This window comes from Entelurus aequoreus, linkage group LG10 (genome assembly GCF_033978785.1).
Source record: "Entelurus aequoreus isolate RoL-2023_Sb linkage group LG10, RoL_Eaeq_v1.1, whole genome shotgun sequence".
NCBI classification, from domain to species: Eukaryota; Metazoa; Chordata; class Actinopteri; order Syngnathiformes; family Syngnathidae; genus Entelurus; species Entelurus aequoreus.
In genome coordinates, this window is record NC_084740.1 from 68,213,783 (window position 1) to 68,240,553 (window position 26,771).

Sequence of the window (26,771 nt, forward strand, 5' to 3'; positions counted from 1 at the left end):
GCACATGTGCTAAAGTACAGCGAGATAGCGACTTGACGATGACCCACGAGGATAATAATACATCATGTCCTGTCAGAGGCATTATTTCAAAATGGCAATGAGACATGCTAAATTGCTAACATGCCAACAGTAACATATAGCAATATAGCAACTTGAGTAAAGCACTAAGGCAAAAACCTTAGGGATAATGAGACTGGGTGTAATGATAACGATGCGTGTACTAACGTACAGCAAGATAGCGACTGGCTAAAATGCTAACATGCTAATAAAAACAAATATGCTTAAGTAATGAAAGTGCTAAAGCAGGCCCATAAGGATGATTGATCATGTCATGTTATCAGGTATTAATTAAACATGCGATGGTACTGAGATCCCGGTGTTAACAGTAACATGCTAACAGTAACATATAACACAGGGGTGTGCAAACTTTTTCCAGCGAATAAAAACTGAAAGATGTCAGGGCCACTTTGATACAATTTGTACATTAAAGATACTAACATCCAGTGTTGGGTTAGTTACTGAAAACCAGTAATGAGTTATAGTTACTAGTTACTTCATTTCAAAAGTAACTCAGTTACTAACTCAGTTACTTACACCAAAAAGTAATGCGTTACTTTGAAAAGTAACTATTTAGTTACTTCTTTTTTTCTTTTCTTTTTTAAAAGCTCCCATTAATGCCCTTTAGCCTTCATTTCAGTATTGTTATTGCACTGGAGAATAATACAATGTGTTGATCAACTTGACATGCATTTGCATCACCGAACTCTGCTAAGCAATGTGGTCTACATACAACACACAAACAATGTGGTCTACATACAACACACAAACAATGTGGTCTACATACAACACGCAAACAATGTGGTCTACATACAACACACAAACAATGTGGTCTACATACAACACACAAACAATGTGGTCTACATACAACACACAAACAATGTGGTCTACATGCAACACACAAACAATGTGGTCTACATACAACACACAAACAATGTGGTCTACATACGACACACAAACAATGTGGTCTACATACAACACACAAACAATGTGGTCTACATACAACACACAAACAATGTGGTCTACATACAACACACAAACAATGTGGTCTACAGACAACACACAAACAATGTGGTCTACATACAACACACAAACAATGTGGTCTACATGCAACACACAAACAATGTGGTCTACATACAACACACAAACAATGTGGTCTACATACGACACACAAACAATGTGGTCTACATACAACACACAAACAATGTGGTCTACATACAACACACAAACAATGTGGTCTACATACAACACACAAACAATGTGGTCTACATACAACACACAAACAATGTGGTCTACATACAACAAACAATGTGGTCTACATACAACACACAAACAATGTGGTCTACATACAACAAACAATGTGGTCTACATACAACACACAAACAATGTGGTCTACATACAACACACAAACAATGTGGTTTACATACAACACACAAACAATGTGGTCTACATACAACACACAAACAATGTGGTCTACATACAACACGCAAACAATGTGGTCTACATACAACACACAAACAATGTGGTCTACATACAACACACAAACAATGTGGTCTACATACAACACAGAAACAATGTGGTCTACATACAACACACAAACAATGTGGTCTACATACAACACACAAACAATGTGGTCTACATACAACACACAAACAATGTGGTCTACGTACAACACACAAACAATGTGGTCTACGTACAACACACAAACAATGTGGTCTACGTACAACACACAAACAATGTGGTCTACGTACAACACACAAACAATGCGGTCTACGTACAACACACAAACAATGCGGTCTACGTACAACACACAAACAATGTGGTCTACATACAACACACAAACAATGTGGTCTACATACAACACACAAACAATGTGGTCTACATACAACACACAAACAATGTGGTCTACATACAACACACAAACAATGTGGTCTACATACAACACACAAACAATGTGGTCTACATACAACACACAAACAATGTGGTCTACATACAACACACAAACAATGTGGTCTACATACAACACACAAACAATGTGGTCTACATACAACACAAAAACAATGTGGTCTACATACAACACACAAACAATGTGGTCTACATACAACACACAAACAATGTGGTCTACATACAACACACAAACAATGTGGTCTACATACAACACGCAAACAATGTGGTCTACATACAACACGTAAACAATGTGGTCTACATACAACACACAAACAATGTGGTCTACATACAACACACAAACAATGTGGTCTACATACAACACACAAACAATGTGGTCTACATACAACACACAAACAATGTGGTCTACATACAACACACAAACAATGTGGTCTACATACAACACACAAACAATGTGGTCTACATACAACACACAAACAATGTGGTCTACATACAACACACAAACAATGTGGTCTACATACAACACACAAACAATGTGGTCTACATACAACACACAAACAATGTGGTCTACATACAACACACAAACAATGTGGTCTACGTACAACACACAAACAATGTGGTCTACGTACAACACACAAACAATGTGGTCTACATACAACACACAAACAATGTGGTCTACGTACAACACACAAACAATGTGGTCTACATACAACACACAAACAATGTGGTCTACAGACAACACACAAACAATGTGGTCTACATACAACACACAAACAATGTGGTCTACATACAACACACAAACAATGTGGTCTACATACAACACACAAACAATGTGGTCTACATACAACACACAAACAATGTGGTCTACGTACAACACACAAACAATGTGGTCTACGTACAACACACAAACAATGTGGTCTACGTACAACACACAAACAATGTGGTCTACGTACAACACACAAACAATGTGGTCTACGTACAACACACAAACAATGTGGTCTACATACAACACACAAACAATGTGGTCTACATACAACACGCAAACAATGTGGTCTACATACAACACGCAAACAATGTGGTCTACATACAACACGCAAGCAATGTGGTCTACATACAACACACAAACAATGTGGTCTACATACAACACACAAACAATGTGGTCTACGTACAACACACAAACAATGTGGTCTACGTACAACACACAAACAATGTGGTCTACGTACAACACACAAACAATGTGGTCTACATACAACACACAAACAATGTGGTCTACGTACAACACACAAACAATGTGGTCTACGTACAACACACAAACAATGTGGCCTACGTACAACACACAAACAATGTGGTCTACGTACAACACACAAACAATGTGGTCTACATACAACACACAAACAATGTGGTCTACGTACAACACACAAACAATGTGGTCTACATACAACACACAAACAATGTGGTCTACGTACAACACACAAACAATGTGGTCTACATACAACACACAAACAATGTGGTCTACATACAACACACAAACAATGTGGTCTACATACAACACACAAACAATGTGGTCTACATACAACACACAAACAATGTGGTCTACATACAACACACAAACAATGTGGTCTACATACAACACACAAACAATGTGGTCTACATACAACACACAAACAATGTGGTCTACATACAACACACAAACAATGTGGTCTACATACAACACACAAACAATGTGGTCTACATACAACACACAAAAAATGTGGTCTACATACAACACACAAACAATGTGGTCTACATACAACACACAAACAATGTGGTCTACATACAACACACAAACAATGTGGTCTACATACAACACACAAACAATGCGGTCTACATACAACACGCAAACAATGCGGTCTACATACAACACGCAAACAATGCGGTCTACATACAACACGCAAACAATGCGGTCTACATACAACACACAAACAATGCGGTCTACATACAACACACAAACAATGCGGTCTACATACAACACACAAACAATGCGGTCTACATACAACACACAAACAATGCGGTCTACATACAACACACAAACAATGCGGTCTACATACAACACACAAACAATGCGGTCTACATACAACACACAAACAAAGTGGTCTACATACAACACACAAACAATGTGGTCTACATACAACACACAAACAATGTGGTCTACATACAACACACAAACAATGTGGTCTACATACAACACACAAACAATGTGGTCTACATACAACACACAAACAATGTGGTCTACATACAACACACAAACAATGTGGTCTACATACAACACACAAACAATGTGGTGTACGTACAACACACAAACAATGTGGTCTACGTACAACACACACACAATGTGGTCTACGTACAACACACAAACAATGTGGTCTACATACAACACACAAACAATGTGGTCTACATACAACACACAAACAATGTGGTCTACATACAACACACAAACAATGTGGTCTACATACAACACGCAAACAATGTGGTCTACATACAACACGCAAACAATGTGGTCTACATACAACACGCAAACAATGTGGTCTACATACAACACACAAGCAATGTGGTCTACATACAACACACAAACAATGTGGTCTACATACAACACACAAACAATGTGGTCTACATACAACACACAAACAATGTGGTCTACGTACAACACACAAACAATGTGGTCTACGTACAACACACAAACAATGTGGTCTACGTACAACACACAAACAATGTGGTCTACGTACAACACACAAACAATGTGGTCTACGTACAACACACAAACAATGTGGTCTACATACAACACACAAACAATGTGGTCTACGTACAACACACAAACAATGTGGTCTACGTACAACACACAAACAATGTGGTCTACATACAACACACAAACAATGTGGTCTACGTACAACACACAAACAATGTGGTCTACATACAACACACAAACAATGTGGTCTACATACAACACACAAACAATGTGGTCTACATACAACACACAAACAATGTGGTCTACATACAACACACAAACAATGTGGTCTACATACAACACACAAACAATGTGGTCTACATACAACACACAAACAATGTGGTCTACATACAACACACAAACAATGTGGTCTACATGCAACACACAAACAATGTGGTCTACATACAACACACAAACAATGTGGTCTACATACAACACACAAACAATGTGGTCTACAGACAACACACAAACAATGTGGTCTACATACAACACACAAACAATGTGGTCTACATACAACACACAAACAATGTGGTCTACATACAACACGCAAACAATGTGGTCTACATACAACACACAAACAATGTGGTCTACATACAACACGCAAACAATGTGGTCTACATACAACACGCAAACAATGTGGTCTACATACAACACACAAACAATGTGGTCTACATACAACACACAAACAATGTGGTCTACATACAACACACAAACAATGTGGTCTACATACAACACACAAACAATGTGGTCTACATACAACACACAAACAATGTGGTCTACATACAACACACAAACAATGTGGTCTACATACAACACACAAACAATGTGGTCTACATACAACACACAAACAATGTGGTCTACATACAACACGCAAACAATGTGGTCTACATACAACACACAAACAATGTGGTCTACATACAACACACAAACAATGTGGTCTACATACAACACGCAAACAATGTGGTCTACATACAACACGCAAACAATGTGGTCTACATACAACACGCAAACAATGTGGTCTACATACAACACACAAACAATGTGGTCTACATACAACACACAAACAATGTGGTCTACATACAACACACAAACAATGTGGTCTACATACAACACACAAACAATGTGGTCTACAGACAACACACAAACAATGTGGTCTACATACAACACACAAACAATGTGGTCTACATACAACACACAAACAATGTGGTCTACATACAGCACACAAACAATGTGGTCTACATACAACACACAAACAATGTGGTCTACATACAACACACAAACAATGTGGTCTACATACAACACACAAACAATGTGGTCTACATACAACACACAAACAATGTGGTCTACATACAACACACAAACAATGTGGTCTACATACAACACACAAACAATGTGGTCTACATACAACACACAAACAATGTGGTCTACATACAACACGCAAACAATGTGGTCTACGTACAACACGCAAACAATGTGGTCTACATACAACACGCAAACAATGTGGTCTACATACAACACACAAACAATGTGGTCTACATACAACACACAAACAATGTGGTCTACATACAACACGCAAACAATGTGGTCTACATACAACACGCAAACAATGTGGTCTACATACAACACGCAAACAATGTGGTCTACATACAACACGCAAACAATGTGGTCTACATACAACACACAAACAATGTGGTCTACATACAACACACAAACAATGTGGTCTACATACAACACGCAAACAATGTGGTCTACATACAACACACAAAGACAAAGATATGTTTCAAAGGCCAATTTGTTTCTGGCCAGAACAAAGTGACAAAACTATTTTAAATAGCTGCAACATAATGGCACTTTAACTTGAACTTGAAGTAGATAGGATATTTGATCCAAGACACAACTTACATTTAACTAAAATGTTATTTTCTTTGTGCTCGACAAAAGAAAAGTATTGAGAATGTCTCCATGTTAAAAAGTTGACTCTTGGCTTCCCCATGATGTCTTGTTAGTTGTTATGAGAGTAGCGTGTGTGTGTGTGTGGCCCTTTAAGATATGACAGCATGTGGGTGAGGGATGTCAGTGAGTGAGTGGGCGAGAGAAGTGAGCGAGCGCCGCGGCGACAGTGAGTGCGTGCAGGTGCTCTCTCTAGCTTGCTGGATGGCTGCGTGCAATAAAGTCACAAATTTGCAACAAACCGCCGGCCTCGTCATTCACCCTCAGCTGTAAAGACCACTTCCGGGTAAAGTGAAGGTTGTTAGCCCCGAAGGAACGTCTCCCCTGCGCTCCTCAACTACGGTATGGGAGTCCCCCCCGCCCACACCCACACAAAGCACGTACACCTTTTCTTTTCCACCGCAGCGCTGCCACAAAACACACTCAGATCTTCAGTTTCTAGCCGATACTACATAAAAAAATAACGTAAAATAACGCAGTAACGCATCATGTAGTAACGGTAACTGGGTTACTGAATATAAAAAATAACGCGTTAGATTACTAGGTACCGCCGAAACTAACGGCGTTACAGTAACGTGTTACTTTGTAACGCGTTAGTCCCAACACTGCTAACATCAATACAACATATAAATTATACATACTGTATGTCGACAATATATGCTAAACTATCTGAACACAACATCTATATGTTATCTCAGTAACTAAGCATGATATTCTACGTAGTTGTGCTGTAAATGAGGCATTTTCAAGCATAAAAAGGGTTAAATGAAGTAGAAATTGCAATATTACAGTAGTACTGGCCACTGGATGAGACCAAACAATCAAACAGGGCTTTTCAGTATCATGGCCACTGATTGGCTGAGGCTCAGACAGCGCTACTAACTTCAGCATGCTAACTTTTTAAACACATTTTAAAGCCATACACCTCAGAGTCACATAACTTGGTACTTGATACATGCTAACTGTTAGCATGCTAACTTTTTAAGCTAATTTTACATGCGTACGCTTCTCAGTCAAATGACTTAGTACTTGATGCAGTCTAACTGTTAGCATGCTAACTTTAAACATTTTAGCGTGCTAACTTTTTCATCTTATTTTACAGCCAAACACCTCAGAGTCATAACTTGGTTAGTGACACATGTTAACTGTTAGCATGCTAAAATTAGCATTCTAGCCTACCTTAGTATGGTAAATTTTGTTAGCCAATTTTACAATCGAACACCTCAGAGTCATATAACTTGCTACTTGATACATGCTAACTGTTAGTATGCTAACCTGTTAAGCTAATTTTACATGCATACACTTCCTAGTCATATGACTTGGTACTTGACGCATTCTAACTGTTAGCATGCTAACTTTAACTCTCTAGCATGCTAACATTTTCAGAGAATTTTACAGCCGAACACCTCAGTTATATAACTTATTCTCTGACACATGTTAACTGTTAGCATGCTAACATTCACATAGGTAACTTCTTCTTTTCATATAACTTGGCACTTCATACATGCTAACTGTTAGCATGCTAACTTTTTAAGCTAATTTTATGTTCCTAGTGAAATAACTTGGTACTTGAGGCATTGTACCGTATTTTTCGGAGTATAAGTCGCTCCGTAGTATAAGTCGCGCCGGCCGAAAATGCATAATAAAGAAGGAAAAATACATATATAAGTCGCACTGGAGTATAGGTCGCATTTTTTGGGAACATTTATTTGATAAAACCCAACACCAAGAATAGACATTTGAAAGGCAATTTAAATTAAATAAATAATAGTGAACAACAGGCTGGATAAGTGTACGTTATATGAGGCATAAATAACCAACTGAGAACGTGCCTGGTATGTTAACGTAACATATTATGGTAAGAGTCATTCAAATAACTATAACATATAGAACATGCTATACGTTTACCAAACAATCTGTCACTCCCGATCGCTAAATCCCATGAAATCTTATACGTCTAGTCTCTTACGTGAATGAGCTAAATAATATTATTTGATATTTTACGCTAATGTGTTAATAATTTCACACATAAGTCGCTCCTTAGTATAAGTCGCACCCCCGGCCAAATTATGAAAAAAACTGTGACTTATAGTCCGAAAAATACGGTAACTTCTTTTTATTTTTATTTTTTAGCACATTTTAAATGGGAACACCTCAGTCATATAACCTGGTACTTCATACATGCTAACTGTTAGCATGCTAACTTTTTAAGCTAATTTTACATCCCTAGTGAAATGACTTGGTACTTGAGGCATTGTAACTGCTAGCATGCTAACCCTTTCAGCCTGTTTCACAGCTAAACACCTCAGAGTCATATAACTTCTTCTCTGACACAAGCTAGCTGTTAGCATGCTAACGTTCACATTCTATCATACTTAAATTGGCGTTGTAACCTTTTTTTTGGAGAATTTTAAAGCTTAAACTTGGTAACTCAGCATGCTAACTTATGTAGTCATATGACTTGGTACTTGACGCATTCTAACTGTTAGCACGCTAACGTTAGCATTTAGGTTCGGCTTGCCAGTCCAGCGGCTTGCATTCCCACGCAAGTTCTCCCTAAATTGAATATTATAAGTTTTTTTGTGCAATGTTCTCAACCGGAATGGGTTTTTTTGGCATCTTTAGAATGTGCCAATAAAAAACAAGCTAGCAGCTTGGGTCCGGCGAGCTCTAAGGTGGACACATGAGGATTATACATCCTGTCCTGCTAATGAGACTGAAACAAACACTAGCATGCAAACAGTAGCGTATAGCAAGATGGCAACTTGAGCGGAGAGAGTGCTAAGGCTGTCCCGTAAGGACGATGCATCACGTCTTGTAGGCCTTTGTTTGAAAGCTTCCCCTGTTGTACAGCCGACTGCGGCACGTCCAATAATAACAATAAATAATAACAATAGAGATGAGGAGAAAGCCAAACACACACACAGCGCAGATGACATTTGTGTTTACAAATGTCTTCCCTCCTGGCATGGCTTATAAAGCAGTGGAGGAAAGCTCATCCTCCCTCATCACTTCCTGGTGTGGCCTCATCCTCCACACCCTGCGCCATTTCCCCGGCCAGGTGGCATTTTGGCCGTCACCTTTTGCATAATCCCATAATCCGAGAGACTCCCGTGTTGCCAGACGAGCTCGGCGGTTTTACCATTCCTCACTCTTGAAGGCCAAAAAGTGATCGCCGGAAGAAAAACACGACGGCGTTTATGTTTGCGCAACGGCGACGGGCGGCCGTGGCCAGACGTCGTAAAACCGCTCATTGGGAGATTGTCAGCTACGCTCGCCGATTTTATCGCCTCGTTTTCAAACGAAGACGCCTTTTTTTTTTTTTTTTTTGCAAGTTGCTTTTTACTGACGAGGCTTTTATCACAGGACACTTCATTAGGTACGCCAACACATGAGCTGTAACAAAACGCTGCAGCAGTAATGAATCATGTTGATGTATTCCTTTGACAACACCTTTATTATCGTGGACATACAACTATTCCAATATTTTGTCCAACTGCTACTTTGAGAGACTTCCGAGAAGCACTAGGGCACAGGTGTCAAACTCAAGGCCAGGGGGCCAGATCTGGCCCGCCACATCATTTTATATGGCCCGTGAAATGGTAATAATTAGAGATGTCCGATTATGGCTTTTTTGACGATATCCCGATATTGTCCAACTCTTAATTACCGATTCCGATATCAACCGATACCGATATATACAGTCGTGGAATTAACACATAATTATGCCTAATTTTGTTGTGATGCCCCGCTGGATGCATTAAACAATGTAACAAGGTTTTCCAAAATAAATCAACTCAAGTTATGGAAAAAAATGCCAACATGGCACTGCCATATTTATTATTGAAGTCACAAAGTGCATTATTTTTTTTAACATGCCTCAAAACAGCAGCTTGGAATTTGGGACTTGCTCTCCCTGAGAGAGCATGAGGAGGTTGAGGTGGGTAGGGGGTGGCGGGGGGTGTATATTGTAGCGTCCTGGAAGAGTTAGTGCTGCAAGGGGTTCTGGGTATTTGTTCTGTTGTGTTTATGTTGTGTTACGGTGCGGATGTTCTCCTGAAATATGTTTGTCATTCTTGTTTGGTGTGGGTTCACAGTGTGGCGCATATTTGTAACAGTGTTAAAGTTGTTTATACGGCCTCCCTCAGTGTGACCTGTATGGCTGTTGACCAAGTATGATTTGCATTCACTTGCGTGTGTGAAAAGCCGTAGATATTATGTGACTGGGCCGGCACGCAAAGGCAGTGCCTTTAAGGTTTATTGGCGCTCTGTACTTCTCCCTACAGCGGCGTTTTAAAAAGTTACACATTTTACTTTCTGAAACCGATACCGATAATTACCGATATTACATTTTAAAGCATTTATCGGCCGATAATATCGGCAGTCCGATTTTATCGGACATCTCTAGTAATAATATACTTAAATAAAGAATATTTTAATATTTTTAATATTATATTTGTTGGGTTCAGTTCTTTTCAGTTTCAGTTTATTTCGAACATGCATACGATACAATGTAATGCATCACACATTTCCGGTTGTTTCATTACAGCACGTCCGAAAAAGAGTAGGAAGGAGCAGAGCTTATTTAATCCTACCCCTTTTCATACCATAGCAATTTTATCCAATTTCCTTGTTCTCTGTAACAGAACAGTGAACAAATAAATAATAAATAAATAATACACCATAGTAAGCAAACAAATATTAAATACATAAATAATCTTTGTCTCAATAAAAAAAGAAACAGTCTCTTGAACAGTCTCTTAAACTGAATCATATTGGTGCTTTGTTTGATTTATTTGGTTAATCCATTCCATAATTTAATTCCACGGTTTTAAGTGTTGTACGAGCATACACATGTTTTAAATTAGATTTTCCTCTAAGGTTATAGTTCTCCTCTTTTGTTGAGAAGAATTGCTGTACATTCTTGGGGACCAGGTTATAGTTTGCTTTGTACATCATTTTAGCTGTTTGCAAATGCACCAAATTGTTGAATTTCAATAATTGTTATTTAATAAATAAAGGGTTTGCATGTTCTCTATATCCAACAGTATGTATTATTCTAATTCATATTTTTTGTAACACAGTTAGTGAATGAAGTGCACATTTGTAGTTGTTTCCCATATTTCTGCACAATAACTCAGATATGTAACACTAGCGAGCAGTAGAGAATATGAAGTGATTTTTGGTCTAGATTAGAACATGTTTATTGATTATTGACGTGTTTCTTGCTACTTTATTTGTTCTTTTCATTTTGACATTCAAAAATTCATGAACTGCATGCTTATCTTCATATACATATCTTTTCAAATGTAATATGATCCAATAATGCAACACAATGTTACATATTTTTTAAATAAAAATAAGTACTTGAATATCAGCTTGACTTATGATTTCAAAGCAAGTTATCAAATTGTGCACTGTAAAAATGACAATTGACTTTACGGTACAATTCTGGCAACTGAGCTGCCTTTTTTTTTTTTTTTTTAAAAACAACAACTTTGGTACAGTAATAGACTATAAAAGCAACAACTGTAGATTTTACTGTAAACGTGTGGTACTGTTTTCCCATTCCATTTACAGTAATATTCCGTTAAAAACCACTGCAACTTTTACGATAAAATTCTGGCAACTGAGTTTCTTTTAAACTAAAATCTATTTTGTTTCTTTAAAGCGAACATCATCATCATCATCATCATTTCTTTTTATTCCTTTCATAAAAATGCATAAATACAAGCCATATACAGTTGACACTTTCATTGTTTTTTTTGTTTCGTATACATTTCCATGATCAGAAAAGAGCAGATGGATGGAAGAATACTATTCTTATATTTATCTGCCCCCTTTTTAACACTAATTATTTGAGATTACTTTATCACTGTTCCCTCCACCAACACCCCAACTCCAACATACTTTTAATTTTAATTTAAGCATTTTCAAAATGACACTTCCAATCAAAATCAAAAATCATTTTTGATATAATTCCAGTTGTCTCTTTTTGTAACTCTTTTTAAATTCAAAGATATTCTTGCAACTTTTTAAGTCTTTGTCTAGAGAATTCCATGCAACAGACAAGCACATTTGCTTCAAATTCAAGAACATAAAAAAAAGCGTATAATCAAATGCTGTATCATGAGCCGAATCCTTTTACTTCTTTTTTTAAAATCATATATTTACAAGTGGCCCTCTGAGGGCAGACAAAACTACGATGTGGCCCTAAATGAAAACAAGTTTGACACCCCTGCACTACAGCAATGGCACTCGAACTTTTTTCACAAAGTACCACCATAATGACCAACATTAAAATACAGTAGCGCAGTAGGCCCAAGTATTCATTAAAAACAAGGCAGGGGTTATATTTAACAAGGATATCTAATATTTTTGACACAGTTTGAACAGTATCACTGTGTTTGAATATAGGAAAAATACAAAAACAACACTGTATTTTAATCAAGTGATTATTTGGCATACTACTAGATGGAGTTCGCGTACCACAGTTTGAGAATCACTGGCTAATGATAACACTTAGTGTGCAACTATACTGCAGGGTAGTAACTAAATATGATCATGTCCTGTTGCAGGTTATTTTTAAAAATAGCAATGGGACAAGCTAAAATGCTAACACACTAATAACAAAATATAGCAAGATAGCAGCTTGAGCACAGAAAGTGCTAACGCAGACCCGCAAGGATTATACATCACATCCTGTTGTCAGAAACTGATTAAAACTGTACACAAATACTGTACAATGGTGGTGAAACCCGGATGTTAACAGTAATATGCTAATAGTGACATAGAGCAAGAGAGCAGCTTGAGTACAGAAAACGCTAAAGTAGACTCATATAGAGGCTACAACATGTCATGTTGTTAGAGATTATTTATTGTAGTACTCAGACCCAGGTGCTAACAATAACATGCTAATAGTGACATATAGCGTGAGAGCAACTTGAGTACAGAAAGTGCTAATGCAGACCCATAAGGTTGATACTATTATTTCCAAACTGCAATAGTAGTGATACCCGGATGTAGTAATATGCTAACAGTAACATAGCAAGATGGCAGTTTGAGTACAGAAAATGCTAACACAGACCCATAAGGAGGCTACATCATGTCACGGCATTGGGGATTAGTTACAAATGCAGTAGTACTTAGACCCAGATACTAACACTAATATGCTAACAGTGACTGACATATAGCATGATAGCACGATGAGTACAAACAGTGCTAAAGCAAACACATAAGGTTGAAACATCATGTCCTGTTATCAGATATTATTTCAAAACCGCAATAGTAGTGATACATGCAGTAACATCATAACAGTAACAGCTACTTTATAAAAATGGCAATGGGACTAGCTAAAATGCTAAAACGTTATCAAATTAATTAATAACATGTAGCAAGGTATCAGCTTGAGTAAAGAAGGTGCTAACACAGACCCATATGATGAATCATATCCTGTTTTCAGATATTGATTAAAACTGCAATAGCAGTGAGACCTGGATGCTAATATATTCACAGTAACTTATTGCACCATAGCAGCTTGACTACAGAAAGTGCAAAAGCAGACAAGGATAATATATCATGTTTTGTTATCAGATATTAATTAAAAACTGCAATAGTGGTGATACCCAGATGCAATAGCATGTTAACAGAAACATATACCAAGATAGCAGCTTGAATACAGACAATGCTAAAGCAGACCCTTAAGGAGGATGCATCAATGTCATGTTATAAAGATTATTTAAAAAGGCAATAGTACTCCGACGCGGATGCTAACAGTAACATGCTAACAGTGACATATAGCGTGATAGCAACTTGAGTACAGAAAGTGCTAACGTAGACTCATTAAGTTGATACATCATGTTCCATTATCAGATGCCATTTAAAAACTGTAATAGTAGTGATACTTGGGTGCAGTAACATGCTAAGAGTAACATATAGCAATATAGCAGCTTGAGTACACAGACAATGCTAAAGCAGACTAATAAGGAGGATACATCGTGTCATATCATTAGAGATTAGTTAAAAATAGTACTCAGACCCAGATGCTAACAGTAACATGCTAACAGTGACAGATAGCGTGAGAGCAACTTGAGTACAGAAAGTGCAAATGCAGACCCATAAAGTTGATACATCATGTCCTATTATCAGATGCTATTTCAAAACTGCAATAGTAGTGATTCCCAGATGCAGTAACATGCTAACTGTAACATATAACAAGATGGCAGCTTGAGTACAGAAAATGCTAAAGTAGATCCATATAGAGGCTACAACATGTCATGTCGTTAGAGATTATTTATTATAGTACCCATACCCAGATGCTAACAGTAACATGCTAACAGTGACAGATAGCGTGAGAGCAACTTGAGTACAGAAAGTGCTAATGCAGACCCATAAAGTTAATACATCATGTTCTATTATCCGATATTATTTCAAAACTGCAATAGTAGTGATACTCGGATGCAGTAACATGCTAACAGTAACATATAACAAGATGGCAGCTTGAGTACAGAAAATGCTAAAGCAAACCCATAAGGAGGCTACATCATGTCATGTCATTAGAGATTATTTATTATAGTACTCAGACCACAGTAACATGCTAACAGTGACATAAAGCATGATAGCAAGTTGAGTACAGAAAGTGCTAAAGCAGACCCATAAGGTTGATCCATCAGGTCCTTTTATCAGATGTTATTTCAAAATGCAATGGTCATGGGCTAATAAGAAATAATGTAAAGTTAATCAATATATTCCAATGCCATTTTCATATATTTATTGACATACAGGCAGCGTTTTATTATTTAAAAAAATGTCCTCCGAGTCTAAAATACACTTTTTAGTTACACTAAATACAACTAAAACCACCTATTCAGTCGGAGTCAGAGAGAGAAGGTAACAGTTGTGTGGCCAGCTTCTCTTTATCTTTTCCCCGCTAGCCATTAGCCGTTATGCTTTCAGTTACATGCTATTTTCATTAGCGTTCATGTTTTGCTTGGCGGAGTGGCGTGACCAAAATGATAAAAGCATCCTCTCAGTATCAAGCAACAGACAGAGGTTTGCACCCCCCCCCCCCCCCCATACCACTGTAGAAGCCTCGTAATCTTCTGCCATGGGCTCCCGGGTCGCCGCACACGCCAGCCGCCCTCGCGCTACGCACTGATGTCAGTGACATGTGCCACTTGATGCAATTCTTAGCAATTTGAGAAGAAAGACCCACTCGTTGCTACCTACTCGCTATCTCATGACCTAGAGCCATGATAATGCCGCTTTAGAGACGTGCACTGTGGCATGTGCCAACATCCGCTTTGACGTGCAACGCTTGCTTAGCAATCGTGTTCGTCAAAGTTAAAATTGGCTCCTTTTGTTGGTTCTAGCTAAAAAAATTACGATCTTTATATGAAGATTTTGGTCAAATACAAACACACAATTGCACATAATCTGTACTTCATGACTCGCAAAATAACAATGATTAGCAAAGCACAGAAATCTGGTTTGGTAAGAATCGGGAAAATTCCTGGGGGATGAATCAAGAAATACCTGAAATGAACAAAATATCGCATGTTTAATTAAAAAAAAAACACACAAAAAAAACTTCCTACTCATTTCCTTGTCAATTTGATCGAACAGGCTACGTAAGCAATGTCATAAACTCACTGTTTTTCCCTACGTTAGCAATGACGACTTGGCAAAGATTTAGTACTTCAAAAAAGGTGATTCATTTTAGGTAATGATAATAGTTCTTAGACTAATGCCAGGGCTTTACGTAATTGTTGCCGTTGGTTTGTCAGTTAGATAATTCGCAGCATAACTCAAAATGTTATGGGCAGATTCTAAGAAATGTCCAAAATGGGATACAGAACACGTGATTAGGTTTTGAACCTGATCCTTATCATTTCTACTAAGTTACCTTATCTTTATCCTTCTCTGACTTAGAACACTTTACTGATTCACAAGGGAATTTTTTGTTTTAGTTATTTTTCATCATCATAATTTCTGGCAATTACGCAAAAAATTGGTGCAGCCGAGTTATTAATGTTTCATGATTTGTGGCGAACCATCAGATTGAAGTTTGGCACCACGCCACGCCCACATCTTATGACGTAGGCAAAGCTCCTTTGCAATTCATCATCGCCCTTCTTTCTAGTATCTGTCATTTTAACTGCGACTCATTCGGTGAAAGTCTCTAGTAGGAGTTAATTAAAGTACGAACCCCTGTTTTCGGCCTAAAAATAGCCTACGGAGACCAATAATGGCCGACTTCCTGTTCGTTTTCATACATGGGTTCCTTCAGACTTTTACATGCGTCCTTTCATGACGGACGTCTCCAGCAATGATTGTGACGATACGTGAATATGGGCCGGGGAGCCCAATTTTTTTAACTTTAAAGGGGGTGAGATAGCTTGAAAAGTTGTGGGCCAATTCAGATGAAAACTCCAGGAAATCTAAAAAATGGGATAAAGAACAAGTGATTTGAAGTTACCCTACCTTTACCCTCTAATGACTTAGACTGAGAAAAACTTGATTGATTCACAAGGGGATTTTTAGTTATATTTCTTGTTCATCATCATCATCATTTCTGCCAATTATGATACAAAATTGTGGAGTGCAGGTATTAACGTTCCGTGATTTGTGGCGAATCATCAGATAATTGAAGTTTGGCGCCATGCCACGCCCACATCTTATGACGTAAGCAAAATTCCTTCGCAATTCATCATCGCCCTTCTGTTTAGTTTCTGTCACTTTAACTTCGACTCATTCGGTGAAAGTCCCTAGTAGGAGTTCGTTAAAATACGAACCCCTGTTTTCGACCTAAAAATAGCCTACGGAAACCAAGATGGCCGACTTCCTGTTCGTTTTCATACATGGGTTCCTTCAGACTTTTACGTGCGTCCTTTCATCACAGACGTCTCCTGCGATGATTGTGACGATACGAGAATATGGGCCGGGGAACCCGATTTCTCCAACTTTAAAGGCCTACTGAAATGAATTTTTTTTATTTAAACGGGGATAGCAGATCTATTCTATGTGTCATACTTGATCATTTCGCGATATTGCCATATTTTTGCTGAAAGGATTTAGTATAGAACAACGACGATAAAGATTGCAACTTTTGGTATCTGATAAAAAAAAGGCTTGCCCCTACCGGAAGTAGCGTGACGTAGTCAGTTGAACATATACGCAAAGTTCCCTATTGTTTACAATGATGGCCGCATGAAGTGAGAGAGATTCGGACCGAGAAAGCGACAATTTCCCCATTAATTTGAGCGAGGATGAAAGATTTGTGGATGAGTAAAGTGCAAGTGAAGGACTAGTGGGGAGTTGAAGCTATTCAGATAGGGAAGATGCTGTGAGAGCCGGGGGTGACCTGATATTCAGCTGGGAATGACTACAACAGTAAATAAACACAAGACATATATATACTCTATTAGCCACAACACAACCAGGCTTATATTTAATATGCCACAAATTAATCCTGCATAAAAACACCTGCGTGTTTGTTATGCTAGCTCCTAGCTCCTCTGCTAGCTCCTAGCTCCATAGAACACGCCAATACAATACAAACACCTGATGAACACACACAATCACTCAGCCCAAAAGACCGTTTACCTAACCCAAGGTTCATAAAGCTTATATATTTTTAAAAAGTTACGTACGTGACGCGCACATACGGTCAAGTTATCGAATGTTTAGCAGCCAAGGCTGCATACTCACGGTACCTGATATTCAGCTGGGAATGACTACAACAGTAAATAAACACAAGACATATATATACTCTATTAGCCACAACACAACCAGGCTTATATTTAATATGCCACAAATTAATCCTGCATAATAACACCTGCGTGTTTGTTATGCTAGCTCCTAGCTCCTCTGCTAGCTCCTAGCTCCATAGAACACGCCAATACAATTCAAACACCTGATCAACACACACAATCACTCAGCCCAAAAGACCGTTCACCTAACCCAAGGTTCATAAAGCTTATATATTTTTAAAAAGTTACGTACGTGACGCGCACGTACGCTACGGTACGTGTTATGCTAGCTCCTAGCTCCTCTGCTAGCTCCTAGCTCCATAGAACACGCCAATACAATTCAAACACATGATCAACACACACAATCACTCAGCCCAAAAGACCGTTCACCTAACCCAAGGTTCATAAAGCTTATATATTTTAAAAAAGTTACGTACATACGCAAAAAAAAGCCAAAGCTGCATACTCACAGTAGCACGTCTGCGTCTTTGTCATCCAAATCAAAGTAATCCTGGTAAGAGTCTGTGTTGTCCCAGTTCCCTACAGGCGTCTGTGTATCCAAATCAAAAGTCCTCCTGGTTAGAGTCTCTGTTATCCGAGTTCTTCCATCTTGACTGCATCTTTCGGGAATGTAAACAAAGAAGCGCCGGCTGTGTACTGTTGTGGCTGACTACGTTCGAAAAATACGTCCATTTCGCACCGACAACTTTCTTCTTTGCTTGCTTGGCTTCCTTCTCCATAATGCAATGAACATGATTGAAACAGATTCACGAACACAGATGTCCAGAATACTGTGGAATTATGAAATGAAAACAGAGCTTTTTCATATCGGCTTCAATGTGGAAGGCATACCCGTGTTCGCCGGGCTACGTCACACGCATACGTCATCCTCAGAGGCGTTTCGAACCGGAAGTTTAGCGGCAAATTTAAAATGTCACTTTATAAGTTAACCCGGCCGTATTGGCATGTGTTATAATGTTAAGATTTCATCATTGATATATAAACTATCAGACTGCGTGGTCGGTAGTAGTGGGTTTCAGTAGGCCTTTAATGGGGGTGAGATAGCTTGAAAAGTTATGGGCCGATTCCGATGAAAACTCCAGGAAATCTCCAATATGGGATAAAAAACAAGTGATTTAATTTTGAGCCTGATCCTGATCATTTCTACGAAGTTATCTTACCTTTACCTTTCTATGACTTAGACTGAGAAAAACATGATTGATTCACAAGGGGATTTTTAGTTATATTTCTTGTTCATCATCATCATCATTTCTGCCAATTATGATAAAAAATTGTGGAGTGCAGGTATTAACGTTTCGTGATTTGTGGCGAAACATCAGATAATTGAAGTTTGGCGCCATTACACGTCCACATCTTATAACATAGGCAAAATTCCATCGCAATTCATCATCGCCCTTCTGTCTAGTATCTGTCATTTTAACTGCGACTCATTCAGTGAAAGTCTCTAGTAGGAGTTAATTAAAGAACAAACCCCTAATTTCGGCCTAAAAATAGCCTTTCCTAAGCCAAGATGGCCGACTTCCTGTTCGTTTTCATACATGGGTTTCTTTAGACTTCTATGTGTTTCCTTTCATGGCGGACGTCTCCAGCGATGATTGTGCCGATATGTGAATCTGGGCCGGGGAGCCCAAATTTTGTAACTTTAAAGGAGGAGAGATAGCTTGAAAAGTTATGGACCGATTCCGATGAAAACTCCAAGAAATCTCAAAAATGGGATAAAGAACAAGTGATTTAATTTTGAGCCTGATCCCGATCATTTCTCTGAAGTTACCTTACCTTCTTACCCTTCTATGACTTAGACTGAGAAAAACTTTATTTTTTCACAAGGGGATATTTAGTCAAATTTATTGTTCATCATTATCATTACTGCCAATTATGAAGAACAATTGTGGAGTGGAGGTATTTGTGGCGAATCATCAGATAATTGAAATTTGGCGCCATTACACGTCCACATCTTATGACGTAGGCAAAATTCCTTCGCAATTCATCATCGCCCGTCTGTCTAGTATCTGTCATTTTAACCACGACTCATTCAGTCAAAGTCCCTAGTAGGAGGTTGTTAAAGTATGAACTCCTGTTTTCGACCTAAAAATAGCCTACGGAAGCCTAGATGGCCTACTTCCTGTTCATTTTCATATTTGGATTCCTTCAGACTTTTATGTGGACGTCTCCAGCGATAATTGTGATTTTCCAACTTTAAAGGGGGTGAGATAGCTCGAAAAGTTATGGACCGATTCCGATGAAACCTCCAGGAAATGTCCGAAATTGGGATAAAGGACAAGTGTTTACACTGTGGGGCTGATGTGACCCGTTTCTATTACATTACCTTCCATTGACGTTATGAGCTTGTGTGCGCTGTCTTGCAGCCAAGAGTGTATACTCTGTTTTTTTCGTGTCCAACAGATAGCTCAAAAAGTTATGGGCAAATTTGGACGGAACATTCAGGAAATGTCTAAAGTGGGATTGAGAATTTGTGATTACATTTTGGGGCTGATTCCAATCACCGTATGGATTTACTACTGTAAGGTAGAGCTTGGCCTTAGAGATGTTGTAGTTCTCAACATTTATTCTATGCATATTTGAAAATAGAGAACTGAGGAATTGTGTTACATGCCAGCATCTCTGCTGGTTGCCGCCAAGTACTGCATTCCATTTGGCCTCAGTTGCTTCAAGATCCAGTGTTCAACAATCAATTCTGCATATACAAATAACACAGGCTATGCTAGCAGGTTAAGAGGCTACTTACTGTATGAACAGCCGTACACTTCCACTCTGAGACCGATCCAGCCACTGGGGTTCCAGTCGAGGGGGACGAAGCGAAGATAACGAGCCCTCACAGAGTGGGACATCTTGTTCTGGACGACTCCCTCTGAATTGACGTTCCCAACAAATCTCTGTGGGAGTCAGAGAGAGAGAGACGTCAGGCGGGGACAAGTCATCAATGCTCAGATGAAAATTAAAGATACGGCCTGAATAAAAGTCTACATTCTTTCCGGAGGAATAAAAAGCGAGCATAGAGGCTAACCTGATGGCGAGATCTTCCCCGTGCCTTTGAACCGTACGCTTCTATTGTATTACAAACTGAAAGATACAAATCGACATGTGGTCCTTTTATGTGTGCCTGCGCTCTCACGTCCACTCTGCTTCTCGTCAACACAACGCGACAGAGCACATTTGCGAAGCGTCATTTGTCTTTTTCCATCGCCAGCTGGCGGCAAAGCCAAGAGGACACGGACTGAAAAAAAACAATAGAGTCTCGAGCAAAGACTAATGATGCCGCTAACTGATTCCAACCAGGTGACATATTCAATCCGAACGGAAACACGCCTCAAAGCAAACCGACAAGCTCACAGTCAGACCGCATATCCGAGGCAACGCCATTAAAGACGGCAGGCTGCTTCTCGCTGGATAATCGAAGGTCTGCGTGCAGCCGTTAAGGAAGACATCGGGAGCCTTGCCAACGCTTCCCCAATTTACTGAATGTGTCTTCTCTCTGAAATGGAGACCTAATGTGTTGATTTGTTGCTCTGACTTTAATTTTGAGCGGCTCTGGAAAGCTTTTGCCACTAACTTGATCCTCTGTCAAAACAAAAACACTTTTATGGCGCTTATCTTTTCCTCACAGCTCCTGCAGCATTTTGTTTACGACTGAGTAACGTATAATATGTCTGCTTGAAAACAGGGTAAACGAATGAACTACAGTTCAGCACGGGCTACCTCGGCCCAGTGTAGTGGCCATGTTTCTCCTATGGCTGTCAGCGATATCAAAATAACAAACACCCCTGTATGGTGTGGTAATGACTTGTTGTTTAGGGTTTATTATTCCAAATTGTACCGCTATAAACCAAACGGAGCCCTCTTTGGAACACAAGGATGCTGGGAGGATGGCTTGAAAACTGGAATTAACTGTCGCACACCAACGAGTTGGAAGTTTTAGGTTAAAGTTAAGCAGAAAGGAGAAGCTTTGGCTCACTGAAGAAAAGCTAAGCTCTAGGGTCCTTAACCTTGAGTACCTAGAGAAGCAAGCAAAGGAAATAGCACAGAGTAAAACCCATGGCTCTCTGGAGTGCTGAACTGGGTTCTGTTAAAAAGACACTAAAACAAACATTTTGGAGCCTAACCTTGAACCTTACCGCTGAGGGAAACCTATGGACCCTCCTGGGGAATGGAACTGTGTTCTTTAAGCAGATAAGAAAGGCAGACCCTTGTCACAGAACCAACCATCTGATGTTTGAACAGACACAAACTGCAACGGACAATTAGGGTTGCAAAAAAGATTAACGGTGTCGTCTTCCCCCCCCCCCCCCCCATCAAGGACTCAGTGCAGTGTCAGAAAACGAGCAGGTAGCATCACTGCAGACCCCTCACACCCTGGTCACAAACTGTTTGAACTCCTCTCCTGCAGCCGGGGTTACAAATCTCTGTACGCCTAAACAACCCGTCATAAGAACAGCTTCTTCCTCTGGCTATCACTCTCACGAACGCTAAACAGTCACCGAGTGTCAGACCTGTTGCTGTGAAATAACCCTGGAACTAATCTGTCATTGGGGCTTGCACATTTTAGTTATTTAAGTACCGGTACTTGTTTTTAGTTAATAGTTAATACCTATTGTTTCCAGTGCATAAAGGTAGCACTCTCTACCAAGTCAAATTCCTTGTGTGTTAAAAATACCTGGCCAATAAAGCTGATTCTGATTCTGGTTAGAAAATCTACATAATGCATTGGAAATAAGGCAACCCTATAAGGCCTAGTATCTGTAGAACCAAGCAAAACTCAACTAGCAACTAAGACCAAGACACCAGAGAAGGAAACGAGGCCCTAGCCACAGAATGAATCGCTCTGGGGCTTAACCTCAATAGAACCAAGCAAGGGGTTTTTTTTGGCGAAAGAAACCAAGTAAGACCAACTGAACAGAGAAGCAAGCTAGGCCCTTGCAAGTGTGGAAACTCTCTAGAGTCTAACTAATCAGTCTGGGTTCTCTGAGCTAACAAGACCAACGAAGATATAGTTTTTTAAGAAGTACTGTAAACAAGCCATCCGGCAGCTGCGGAAACAATTTAAGGCCTGCCTTGCCTCTGGAGAGTCAAGAAGAGTTCTTGCGAGCGACTAAACAAGCTAAGACCAAAGCCCGGCCTGAAACCACACAAAGGAAACCGTGAGCGGGCTGAGTGGAAAAATCATTGTTGCGGCAGCGTCCGTCCTCAGGGGCCAAAGTCATATGTCAGACGACAGCCAGGCAATAAAGAACACCTCATAACCTTTTTTCTCCTTCTTTCCAAGGGGAGCCCAAGTGCGTTAGGTGCGTACTGGACTGTTTATTGCATCGGGGGCGGAGGTGTGGAACAATTGAGAATGATAGAAGGCGGTTGAAGAAGAGTTCAATGAGGGGAAAAGTTACAGTGAAATCGACAAAATGTAAACTGGAAGACATAAGTCTTTGTGAGAAGACAATAAGCTGCTAAAAGTACAAAACTTTTTTCTTCCACTTCCTGTAGGACGAAGGGCCACATGGACCCATAACTGTTCTAGTAATAGGGTTATTTTTATCTTCACTTTCTAAACAATGAATGATCACTTGTACCCGTACCCGTTTCGTCTATGGTGTGTTCTTTTTTTTTTTTTAATTACTTGAAGAATTAATGAATACCACATGTATCCATACCCGTTTAGTCTATAGTGTGTTCTTTTACTTTTACTTCTTGAAGAATGAATGAATAACCGCATGTATCCATACCCGTTTAGTCTATAGTGTGTTCTTTTACTTCTTGAAGAATGAGTGAATAACTACATGCATCCATACCCGTTTAGTCTATAGTGTGTTATTTTACTTTTACTTCCTATCGAAGGAACAGCCACATGTACACATACCCGTCTAGTAAAATTGTGTTCTTTTATTTTCACTTCTTAAAGGACAAATGATCACATGTATCCAAACCCGTTTAGTCAGCAGTGTTTTCTTTTACTTTTACTTCCTATCGAACGAACGGCCACATGTACACATACCCCTCTAATGAAAAAGTGTTCATTTATTTTCACTTCTTAGAGGATGAATGATCACATGTATCCAAACCCGTTTAGTCAGCAGTGTTTTCTTTGACTTTTACTTCCTATCGAACGAACGGCCACATGTGCACATACCCGTCTAGTAAAAGTGTGTTCTTTTGTTTTCACTTCTTAAAGGATGATCACATGTACCCACATGTACCCAAACCCGTTTAGTCAGCAGTATATTCTTTTACTTTTGCTTACTATCGAACGAACGGCCACATGTACACATACCCGTCTAGTAAAAGTGTGTTCTTTTATTTTCACTTCTTAAAGGATGAATGATCACATGTTACCAAACCCGTTTAGTCAGCAGTGTTTTCTTTTACTTTTGCTTCCTATCGAACGAACGGCCACATGTACACATACCCGTCTAGTAAAAGTGTGTTCTTTTATTTTCACTTCTTAAAGGATGATCACATGTACCCACATGTACCCAAACCCGTTTAGTCAGGAGTGTTTTCTTTTACTTTTACTTCCTAACGAACGAACGGCCACATGTACACATACCCATCTAGTAAACGTGTGTTCTTTTATTTTCACTTCTTAAAGGATAATTGATCACATGTTACCAAACCCGTTTAGTCAGCAATGTTTTCTTTTACTTTTAATTCCTATCAAACGAATAGCCATATGTACCCACAAAATTGCCAAAAAACACATTTTAAGATGAACACTCTACTGCCATCTGGCTTCTTAGGTGGATAGTGCACCACCAATAATTCGTCACGTTTCATGTGTCAGGGAAAACGTGACGACTGGGGCCATACTAATCCCCTTCGAACTGTCGGGGTACACACACAAAAAATCAGTTCATATTCAAATCGCGATTCTAATTTACCCCAATCCAAAGTTGATTCATATTTTTCATATTTGTTTTTACTCTTTGAAACCATTTTTGAAAAGACGTTTTCAAGCCATCTCTATGCAACCAAAAGGAGCTTTTTCGAACTTGTAACCTGTTTTGAAAAAGTTTCATTATATTTATTATACCAAATAATACATTGCGAGAATCGGTTTGAATCGAGAATCGATTCTAAATCGAATCGTCACCCCAGGAATTGGATCGAATTGCCCACGTCTTTGCACCCTTTGATCCATATTGATTTCTTTAATGTTAATAAGGATACAATGTTATGCAGAGGTGTACTTATAACCAACGTTCCCTCTATGGTGCGCGCCTGTGCAATTGCGCACTGCTCAAGCGTCCTCTGCGCACGGCAAATCTATGCCACGCGCAAAATCAAATAAAAAAATAAGCGCATAACAATTTTCGACACACGGACACGACAGAGAAAACAGTTTTCGTCATCATTGTTCAAATATTGTAACGTCTGTCGAGACGCTTTGAGGACATGAATTCCATCGATCACTTTATCGAGCAAAACTCTTTATTGTCGGCCATAAACACATCACCAAAACATTAGTAAAAAAAAGGATATCTAGCAAAACTGGTCATTTCAAACCAGACCAAAAGCAACTTTGTTATGTCAACAGCAGCCGCTCGCTCTTTCTCACTTGCGCCAACACATGCACATATGGCACTTAGCCAGTGATGCGTTTACAGTCACACAAAAAGTCGGACAACTCCAACACCACACATGAAGTGTCATTCCAGGTCGTTACTCTATGATTTACCAATCAAATGTGTGCTTATTCTAGTGTCATTTATTAGGAATCTTAATTTATAAATATTAATCATGAAATGCTGTAAGTATATTGAATAAATACTAATAAAAAAAAATTTTTTACAAACAGGAAGTTGCAGGAATGTACACATGATCCCCTGCTTACATCTCATTGTGCAACATGTGAATGTTTTAATGGGAACTAAATGCAATGTCTGAAAGGGGTACAAATTATTTCCAAAGCAGGACCTCCACCCAGACAAACAATACAAGTACACAGTTCATGAAAAACAATATTTGTTGTTATTGTCATTGTAAGTGGGCCTAAACACTTATATTAGAAATGGAAATGACTGCTGTCATTTGATTATAATAATAAGAGAATGTTGTCTGTCTATCTGTGTTGGCCCTGCGATGAGGTGGGGACTTGTCCAGGGTGTACATCACCTTCCGCCCGAATGCAGCTCAGATAGGCTCCAGCACCCCCCGCGACCCCGAAAGGGACTAGCGGTAGAAAATGGATGGATGGATGGAGATTGAACTTGTTATTTAGTCAGGTTTGGAACAGGTGTGCTGTTGGTGTAGCCACAGTGTGCATGTCTGATGTTGCTCACATGGGCTCCACTCAATGCTCAGGAAGTTTTTGCGTTTGC

The 26,771-nt window shown here is 39.1% G+C and overlaps 1 protein-coding gene across 4 annotated transcripts in view; it reads right to left on the minus strand.

Moving 5' to 3' along the window:
• Positions 1 to 26,771, minus strand: part of LOC133658960 (contactin-associated protein-like 5) — a 318,220-nt gene that overhangs the window by 221,914 nt on the left and 69,535 nt on the right. For all 4 annotated transcript variants that reach the window (XM_062061522.1, XM_062061521.1, XM_062061524.1 and 1 more), the window contains exon 4: positions 21,191 to 21,338. In XM_062061522.1, coding sequence (XP_061917506.1) covers positions 21,191 to 21,338 — 148 coding nt within the window. The remainder of the gene's footprint in view (positions 1 to 21,190; positions 21,339 to 26,771) is intronic.